The sequence below is a fragment of the Panthera uncia genome, chromosome B4, assembly GCF_023721935.1.
Source record: "Panthera uncia isolate 11264 chromosome B4, Puncia_PCG_1.0, whole genome shotgun sequence".
In the NCBI taxonomy this organism is placed as follows: Eukaryota; Metazoa; Chordata; class Mammalia; order Carnivora; family Felidae; genus Panthera; species Panthera uncia.
In genome coordinates, this window is record NC_064809.1 from 79,093,532 (window position 1) to 79,104,168 (window position 10,637).

The 10,637-nt window shown below is 36.1% G+C and overlaps 1 protein-coding gene across 1 annotated transcript; it reads left to right on the plus strand.

Annotated features, from left to right (window-relative positions):
* The first annotated feature begins 9,227 nt into the window (after positions 1-9,227).
* On the plus strand, positions 9,228-10,185 carry LOC125919170 (olfactory receptor 6C4-like). The gene has a single exon (XM_049625679.1). It carries the CDS (start codon positions 9,247-9,249, stop codon positions 10,183-10,185), a length of 939 nt encoding a protein of 312 aa, XP_049481636.1. The 5' UTR covers positions 9,228-9,246.
* The last annotated feature ends 452 nt before the right edge of the window (positions 10,186-10,637 follow it).

Below are 10,637 nucleotides of genomic sequence, written 5' to 3' on the forward strand. Positions count from 1 at the left end.
TCATTGTGTCATATATGTATGTCAAGACATTATTCTGTATACCTTAAACTTATATGGTGGTATATGTCAATTATATCTCGATAAAATGGGGAAAGGTAAAACTAGTGAAAGTTGAAAATAGAAATAAAAGCCTAGATGTCATTGCTGATTCTTTCATTAACTATCTTGTTAACCTTGGTCAAGACAGAAACTCTTTGAAACTCACTTTGATCCTCTATAAAGGAGCAAGTTCTAAAATTGTGTGAAATAAAAAATTTGACAACAATAAAGAGTAATGTATGGCTTATAAACGGCAAAGTGGTCGGAGATAGGGTAAAAACGTTCATGGATCAATTTGCAAAAGGAACTTAACTTTAAGTTGAAAAAGAAGCATGCCTTGTGTTTGACCAGATACCACAGGGAAGGCCAAAAAGAAAGTGAGGGAAGCTTTTTTAATGCTAGTTGACTTTTTCTCTATTTCTTATATACTTCTCTATAGATTGGGCTTTTCTATATTTTATGAATTTATAGGCTTATGTTTTTTTTTTAATTTTTTTTTTAACATTTATTTACTTTTGAGACAGAGAGAGACAGAGCATGAATGGGGGAGGGTCAGAGAGAGAGAGGGAGACACAGAATCTGAAACAGGCTCCAGGCTCTGAGCTGTCAGCACAGAGCCCGATGCGGGGCTCGAACTCACGAACCGTGAGATCATGACCTGAGCCGAAGTCGGCCGCTTAACCGACTGAGCCACCCAGGCGCCTCTATAGGCTTATGTTTTTAATGGTAATCAGGATACTTGATATCTCTTCAGCATATTCCACACAATATATATCATCACTGTTGTGAAACGAATTCTGTCCCCCACAGAGGTAGGTTGAAGTACTAAAAGTGGGTATGTGTGAATGTGACTTTATTTGGAATAGGGCATTTACACGTGTAATCAGGTGAACATAGAGTTATACTAGATTGGAGTGGGCCCTAAATCCGATGACTATTGTCATTATTTAAAGAGAGATTAAGAGACGCAAAGATCCACAGATCCACAGGACCAACAGCCATGTAAAGACGGAGACAGAAGCTGGAGAGATCTCGCCAGGGGTACCAAGGACTGTTGGCCACCACCAGAAGCTAGAAGAAACACATGTTCCTCAGAGCCACCAGATCTGGCCTCCTGAATTGTGAAAGAATACATTTCTGTTGTTTTAAGCCACCGGGTTTGTAATTTGTTATGGCAGCCCTGGGAGACCAATATGGTCACAACGGCTTTTAAAGTGATTAGGATAATGAAGCGCAGAGCAGAAAAAAAAGAAAAAAAAAAAAAAAGAAAGTGATTAGGTGATTCTTCATGAGCTGGTGTGGTGGATGGATAGGAAAATGACCATGTCTTTTGCTATGTGACTCCACAGTCCACTCAGCAGGAAAATGTCTGCTTCTCATCCTTTGAATCTAGCCTAGACCTGTGACTTGCTTTTGCAAAGAGATGTGACAGAAGGAATGTTGTGACAACTCAGAGTGTCAGTATCAAGAAGCCAAGCATGCATTCCCCTCCCCCCCTCTCTCTCTTGTACCCGCACAATTCTCATGAGAGCAAACCAAGGCTAGTCTGCTGGGACAGACATCTATTGAAGTAGAACTGATTCATCTCTACCGAGGCCATCCTAGACTAGCTTAGAGCCAATTGATTCCCCAGGAAGTGGGAGAACCCAGTCCATATCAGCAGAACTGCCTAGCTGAACCAGAGACTCATGAACAGTAATAATGCTTGTTGTTTTCAGACACTAAATTTCAGGGAGATTTGTTATGTAGAAATGGCAAAGTGATAAAAGATTCATGACTAATTCCAGACAATCCCTTGACTCTACATTTTTCCCAGTATAAAGCATGGTGCAGAGAAGTTGTAAATGTTAACCATGTATTGCATCCAGTTTCTCCTACTTACCTTTCTATTTACCCACGTGATTTATTGAAATCTCTCTGCATTCATTTGTCTGTCTCTCCATTCTCAATATTCCAATATTGTTTTCTATCCTCTTCTTGGAATCTTTTACCTGGCTTAGATTTCCATTTGCCTTTTGGATCTCATCACTACATTGATCTCAGCATGAACTCTAGCTGTAGTTAGAACATACTGCCCCTAGATACCACAGCTCTCAGTATAGTCCCTATAAATTATCTGTTAGAACATAAAGCACCCATTTAGTCACTGAGGTGTATAATGAAAAATTGATTAAGCATAGCTATAAATAACATAGGCTATATGCTATATTTAACATCTACAGAAAAAATGGTAATGCCACGATGTTGGGTATTTGTGGAAAACATGCAAAGGAAACAGAATATCTGAATACCTTTATGCTTTTAATGCTTAACTGGAGAACTTGGAGTTGGCAGTTGGTAAAAATAGGCCCTTTCTTTCTTCTTCTTTGGAATAACGCTCACACAGTTGCAAAACTGATAAATTCTTTCCCAGCGAACTGATCTTCTATGTGAGAGTGTAGGGTGGGTTGCAAGGCAAGGATTAAAAGGGGTATGAGACAATTTTAGGGTTATCTTGACTGTGGTGAAGTCTTCATAGGTTTATGACAGATCTCAAAATTTATCAAACTGTATACTTTAAACATGTGAAATTTATTACAAATCAATTATGTCTCAATAAAATGGAGTATGTAATTTAGACACTTAATTTGGCTTAAATAAATCCTCAACAAATATTTACTCAGCAAAGGTATCATGCTATTTCCTTCTTGCAGGGAATACATATCTATATATCTATATAGATACTGGCGCGCGCGCGCGCGCACGCACACACACGCACACATGCAGAGCCCAATATATCATAAAATGGTTGTTGCCAAAAACTTGCTTAAGCGTATAGAGAAGTTAGTACATATTTCTCATATAAGGCATTACAAGGAATATGAGCGTTGAAGCAGAGTTTTATACAGCAAAGTATTTCAATGAAAGACATATTTGAGAAATGGTTGGCAGCACCCATATGGCTTACATTAAAAGAAAGGGCAAAGAGAATATAAAAAGATGAGTTATCATTAAAGCATTGGAGGGATTCAGTAGTTACTTCACAAGGCTAGATTAAGTGCTAAAGAAGTTTCACGAAGAGATAATATATCAAAGGATGAAAGCATTGTATTTATGCGTATATGAATCAAAGAAAGGTTTCAGAGTGAAATTGGCCTGCTTTCCTGAGAAAATATTGGAATCATTAACATTACTATGTGTGTGACAGTGTGGGTGTCAGGCAAACAATTAGTGGCTATCTGGAAGAAGTTCACATTGCATACAATATTTTTTTTAATTCATTTACTTTGAGAGGGAGAGAGAGAGAGAGAGAGAGAGAGGAAGGGACAGAGATGGAGAGAGAGAATATCCCAATCAGGTTCCTCACTGTCAGCGCAGAGCCTGATGAAGAGCTCAAACTCACGAACTGTGAGATCATGACCTGAGCCAAAATCAAAAGTCGGATGCCTTAACCACTGAACCACACAGCCACCCCTACAACTTTTTTTCTTATTTCCATTTTGCCCAAAAAAGGCTTTTATTGATTAAAATCATTTTGAGGCATGGGTATATTTAGCATATATACATGTTCTATCAATCAACCTATCTACATATCTTTAATTTTCTGTTATCTTTATATATATATATATATATATATATATATACACACACACACATACACACACACACACATACATACACATATATGTGTGTGTATGTAAACTGAATGTATATTATAAAATTTTTATTTTGTACATTTATTTTATACAGTGCTTATTTTATACATCTGATTTTTTAATTATGTAAAAAAATGTTTAATGTTTATTTCTTTTTGAGAGAGAATGAGAGAGAGAGGTGTGGGGGGAGGAGCAGATAGAGAGGGAGACACAGAATCCAAAGCAGACTCCAGGCTCCAAGCTGTCAGAACAGAGCCCTACACTGGGCTCGAACTCACGAGCTGTGAGATGATGACCTGAACTGAAGTCAGACACTTAACTGACTAGCCACCCAGGCGCCCCATCTGATTTTTTTTAACATAAGTTTGGTTGGACATTTTTCTCATCAATAAATTGACTTTATACTGAAGGTTTGCACATGTGAATTGGAGATTAGAAGAACCGTCTGCATAATTTTTGACTGGAATTCTATACAATTTTTAATTTTTTTAAAGATTAAAAAAATTTTTTTTTATTTATTTTGAGAGAGACAGAGAGAGAGAGCATGAGTGAAGGAGGGGCAGAGACAGATTGAGAGAGAGAGAGAGAGAGAGAGAGAAAGAGAGAGAGAGAGAGAGAGAGAGAGAGAGAGAGAGAATCCCAAGCAGGCCCCACACTGTCAGCACAAACCCCCACGGGGGGCTTGATCTCACAAACTGTGAGATCATGACCTGAGCAGAAATCAAGAGTCAGATCCTTAACTGACTGAGCCACGCAGGCGCCCCTATATAACTTTAAAACATAAGATCAAGTTAGGAAAAGAATTATAAAGGTGACATTTTATTTAATTGTGCAACGTGGGGCCCCTGGATGGCTCAGTGCGTTAAGCATAGGACTTCGGCTCAGGTAATGATCTGGCAGTCATGAGTTCGAGCCCCATATTGGGCTCTGTGGGGACAGCTCAGAGCCTGGAGCCTGCTTTGGATTCTGGGTCTACCTCTCTCTCTGCCCCTCCCCCACTCACACTCTATCTCTCTCAGGAAAAAAAAAGAATAAATAAAAACATTAAAAAATGTTAATTGTGCAATCTTAACATTCCATTTTTTTGTGTGTTTTCTTTGCCTGAAAAATTGTTAACTATTTGGTCTGTGATATTTGCATGTGTATCCTCATCATTTAATCAGAAATATTAATCATGATTAGCTTTCAGGAAGAACTACAAATTTCCTTTAATGTGATCCACTGTATGTTACAGTGAAATCTATTTCCTTAACTGAACTCTTAGGAGGGCCTTTCAATTCAGTTTATTTGAAATATTTAATACAAATCAAATATTTATATGAAGTCTGTTAAAACTTTTGATGTGTCAATCGTATCTTTTTCTGTATTAAGTATCTTTGGAGAAAAGGAATTGTTGTTTCAAAGACATTGGATCCCTTATAATAGATGAAGGCAAATGATATGTTGGGATAGCTCAAGCCTATGGAAAATTGCTTGTGGTGTGAGGAACAACAAAAAATCTACTGGGCATAAAATATCAAGCCAGTTAAGGTGTTAGACAGTGATTGAGTAGTGGGCATCTCGGATAGTATAATCAGGAAGCTTCCCCTGAGGCATGCCCCAATTCTGAGATCTCAGGGACAAGAGGGTGCTAGTCAGGTAATGTCTGGAGAAAGAACATCACAGAAAGATGCAACAGCCATTGCAAAGGCTTTGAGTTGACCACGGGCCTGGATGACAAAGGAATAGCAAGATATCCATTCACACAGACCAAAATGAGTAAGAAAAATAGGGAGATAATTCTAAGAGCAAGGGAATGGCAAGGAAGACTTGGCAGGGGGTTTCAATCTGCTTACATACTTTGTTTCTTCTTTTTACCTGCTAATTTGACAGATCTTTGTTGGGACAAAAAGCCAGGCATTCCTCAGCATTCTGAAGCAGTCAAATTCTGGTGACCCAGGGACCATTTCCCAATGGGTCCCAAGCCTTTATATTCTCTGATTTAGCCATGGAAGGAGCTGATTTGAAACTAAGGCAGAAGTGATTCACCTGTTTGAGGTAGGAGAGGGTTGGTGATGGCTGCATTTAACTAGACACGTACAGTCTATTAATTTGCTGTCTACCTTTCATTTTGCTTGTTGATACAACTGCATATACATTCTTTTTAAGCAATATTTTGATTGATTTAAACAGATACAGCTAAAAAAAATTAAAATATGACAGTTTTGGGGGCGCCTGGGTGGCTCAGTCGGTTGGGCGACCGGCTTTGGCTCAGGTCATGATCTCACAGTTTGTGAGTTCCAGCCCTGCGTCGGGCTCTGTGCTGACAGCTCAGAGCCTGGAGCCTGCTTCGGATTCTGTGTCTCCCTCTCTCTCTGCCCTTCCCCCACTCATGCTCTGTCTCTCTCTGTCTCAGAAATAAATAAACATTAAAAAAATTTAAATATGACAGTTTAGCATATACACATACATTCAGCAGAAAATGTTACACCATACTCACAGAATTAGAGCTTAAAGGAAATCAAATCACACTTTCTTCTGTTTTTCCACTAAGCCCTCTCCTACTTCCCACGGACTCAAGTTTCTGAACTTTCCTCCTAAATGCTTCATAAACTAGCAAACAGGTCCACCACAGAAGGAGACAGAGGCTAAACATGACACTTACATACAATTAATTGTAGAAATGATTTTACTTTGGAGAAGACATTCATAACTAACTTTATCTCAAAATTTTAGGGAAAGCTCTTCCACATCTTTTCAACTACAAATAAACCTCTTAAAAAAATCACTGTACCAGCAGTAAGTCTTTGAGTAAATATATATATTTTTTGCCAGATAAATCTTGTTTGGGTCAAGTGTTTATTATTTGATCATATATACATAGGACTATGTATATATCACATATGGTATATATACAATTTTTCTGTAAATAGCATGAATCTTTATTATAAAGGAGTATCATCTTTTATTTTGCTGACAGAAATGTTTGATATAAATTTTTCTTTTTATATACAAATTCTCATTTTGTTCATCTTTTATTTGATAGATGACGAGGCCACTTAGTAGTAATTAAATGGTTTCACACTCATTTTTGAGCACTCACTCATTAATCCAATGAAGTGTTTCTATTATGTGGGAATAATGTACAAAGTTTTCACTTTGTCAAAAAACTGATTACTTACACAATGGAAATTTCAGAATATTAATGTTCCTTAGCAAATACACTTGCTTGAATACTGTTAGAAAATAAGTCTTAATTAATAGTTAGGATCTAAAACGGGAAGCTTAACATCCATGTCTCCAAATTTTCTGACACATTAGCTATTTTCATGTAGACACAGAAAATCATTACCAATCGTTCAAATCCCCAAGATTTATTTCAACTAGTTTGGCAATATTACAGTCTAATGAGCTATGTTGCCATGGTAGAATAGGTGTGCCCTAATATTCTCTGCATATAAAATATTTTTGCAAAACTCATTATTTGTGTGCACATTTTTAATTACCTATATTCACTTATTTGTACCCATTAGGAAGTAATCAACATAATTCATGAAGCCATAGAAAGCCATTATTTAAACTAACACTGAAATTTATGTTATTGGTGTATTAATCTAATTATCAATAACATAACTGAACTTTCAATAACACCTATAGGTGTGTAGCATATTATAACTTTTAAATTTGTTAATATGGAAGTATTTAACACAAAAGACAATTATCTACAAAAGTGCAAACTGATTAAAGTTGTGTTAGGAGCACTAAAATTTTCCCATATAATTCTAGACAATCAGCCTTCCCAAGTTGGCAAAACTCTTCTTTTGTCCGTATTAAATACTTCTGGAATTTTTACCTTGATAGAAATATATAATGTGTGACTATTACTAACTCATTACATGGTGTAATATAAAAATTATCAACCTATGTAAAACAGTTGTCAAAATGAAAATAACTTTATAATTTTTTGAGTAGAGAAAAGAATTCTTAGTAATATTTCTTTGTGTCTGATGATGAAAAATACTAAAAGATAATTCTGAGGAGCTATATGCATAAGCTTCGGTGGAATTTTTATACGTATAGTAACTATAGCATTTAAGAAAATAGGGCTATGAATCTAAAGAAGTCATAAATTGATGAATCACTGAATTCTCCTCCTGAAACCAATATACTGCACTGTATGCTAACTAAATCAAATTTAAAATAAAAAAAAATTAAAAATCATGAATGTAAGTAATTTTATAGAAAAGGAGCTAATAAACCTTAGATTCTCTTATTACTTCAAACAAATTTACGTTAAAGTTTTTACCAAATCTGTACAATTTTCTCATCTCTCTATAAAAGATATGGGAGAAATAAGAGCCTATTCTTTGAGCAATAGATTTGTGCTAAAGTTGTACAGACAAAGTGTACGTACTTGATATAACTGGAAAATAATTGGGCTTTATGACCAAGTGTTATTTTGGTAAATCTTAATACAGAAGGGGAAGAAAGAGTTATTATTGATTGCAATTGTTAAAGTTGTAGGAAGAGTTGAATTTGAAAGGATAATTAAGGAACTGTAATATGCTGAAAACTCACACAATTCTCACAATTAGTGAGATTATTTTAATTTAATGCTTCCCCAAGTACTGACTAGTCCATATATCTATATTAAATTGTGATAGCATTAAACACCTTTATTTAACATTTCTTTAATTTCAAGACAGAGAGAGACAGAGTGCGGGTGGGGGAGGGGCAGAGAGAGAGGAGACACAGAATCCTAAGCAGGCTCAAAGCTCCAAGCTGTCAGCACAGAGCCTCATGCAGGGCTCAAACCCATGAACTGTGAGATCATGAGCCGAGCCAAAGTCAGATGCTTAACCCACTGAGCCACCCAGGCGCCCCTATGTGACAGCATTTTATTAGATCTTTGCCGTGACCCAGGAACTATAAGTTATATGAATTGCAAACACTTTATTAAGAATTAAGAGAAGAGTCAATCCAGGCTTAGAGCTTCAGCAGATACAGAGAATTATTATTCAAAATGAGAAAACAGAAATAAATAAGAAAAAATACAGAACAGCAAAATGAAGAAAACAGCCAAGTTCAATTTTATTCCTATAGTTCATACCTTCATTTGTATTTACTTTGTTGGCTAATAAGCTGAGAGTTAAAAGGCTAATTTAAGAAATTTATTTAATTCAAATAACCCTACTCTAAATTTGTTTTAGATTTGTCTATATATATGTGACAGACAGCATCTAATAACTTAGAGAGGAAAATCAAAATAGATTCAGAAGGCAAATATAAATGAAAATGAATTGAAAAGTGATGAGAAATGAATATGAATACAATTTAGGAGAACTAATTGAGTATGAGCCTAAGAAGGAGGAACTTTGTTAATTGTGAAGTAAAATAAGAAAACGTGTTAACATTTCCTTAAAAGATATGTCATTTTTAAAGCGAGGGCTAGAGAAGGATTCAGAGTTTTAAGGTTTCCCTCCATTTTTTTTTTACCTGGATTTTATATTTCAATAAAAATCTGGAACCTTTCATTTTATTCCAACCTTTGTCATTATTATAATTTTCTCTCTTAATTTGCGTGAAGTTAGTGATGGGCAACCAGACATCAGTGATAGAGTTCATTCTTCTTGGACTGACAGCTGACACTGAGCTTCAGGCTGTGCTTTTCCTTTTTCTGCTGCTAACTTACGTCTTAAGCATCCTGGGAAACTTGACCATCATCATTCTGACCACGCTGGATTATCGCCTCCAGACTCCTATGTATTTCTTCCTCCGGAATTTTTCCATTCTGGAAATATCTTTTACCTCTGTCTTTGTTCCCAAAATGCTAGTCAATATTGGAACTGGAGACAGGACTATCTCCTTTGCTGCTTGTTTCGCTCAGTATTTTTTTGCCATCCTTCTGGGAGCAACCGAGTTTTATCTTTTAGCTGCCATGTCCTTTGACCGCTATGTTGCCATTTGCAAACCCCTACATTATACAACTGTAATGAGCAGGAGACTCTGCATTCAACTTGTCTTGTGTTCCTGGTTCTCTGGTTTTTTGGTTGTCATTGGGCCTCATATAATGACTCTCCAGCTGCCTTTCTGTGCATCCAACATCATCAATCATTACTGCTGTGACTATACTGTACTGTTGCATCTAGCTTGTTCAGACACACATTTCATAGAAGTGATGGAGTTCATCTTGGCTGCAGTTACCCTCATCTTCACCTTGGTGCTAGTGATCCTTTCCTACACGTACATTATCAGGACAATTCTGAGAATCCCCTCTGTTCAACAGAGAAAAAAAGCTTTTTCTACATGTTTCTCTCATATGATTGTGGTCTCACTTTCTTATGGAAGTTGTATCTTTATGTACATAAATCCTTCTGTTAAGGATGCAGAAACTTTTAATAAGGGCGTGGCTGTTTTAAATACGTCAGTTGCCCCTCTGTTGAACCCTTTCATCTATACCCTCAGGAATAAGCAAGTGAAAATAGCCTTCAAAGATTTGGTCAGCAAAGTAACAGCTTTTTCAAGAAAATAAAGCTGAGGCTCATAATAATAATAAATACTAAATAACGAATAAATGTTTGTAGATGTATATTATTGTATATTACAGTGTTTTCTATAATATGCCATCAATAGTCCTACCTGAACACCAAAACATTAAAACAATCTATTTAATGAAGCCTATTTTAACATGACTTTATTTCTTAAAAGTTTTAAAGGCCTGTGAGTGTATATATGTGTGTGTATCTTCTAATGTTTCATGCTATTTTTCCTTATTTGTACCTCACTTTTAAGGAAAGGATGTGGGAGAAAGTTAGAATTGGGAGTATGAATTCTAATTGTTAGTTTTTTACAACTGAACTTTTCTTATCCACTCCCACGTGGTGTCCCATCTCTATGCTTGGAAATTGAATCATTTAATATACACCCAGAAGAAATCGACTTTAGTTTGTAAGTAATAGCTTAAATAATATATCAGTTAATTAA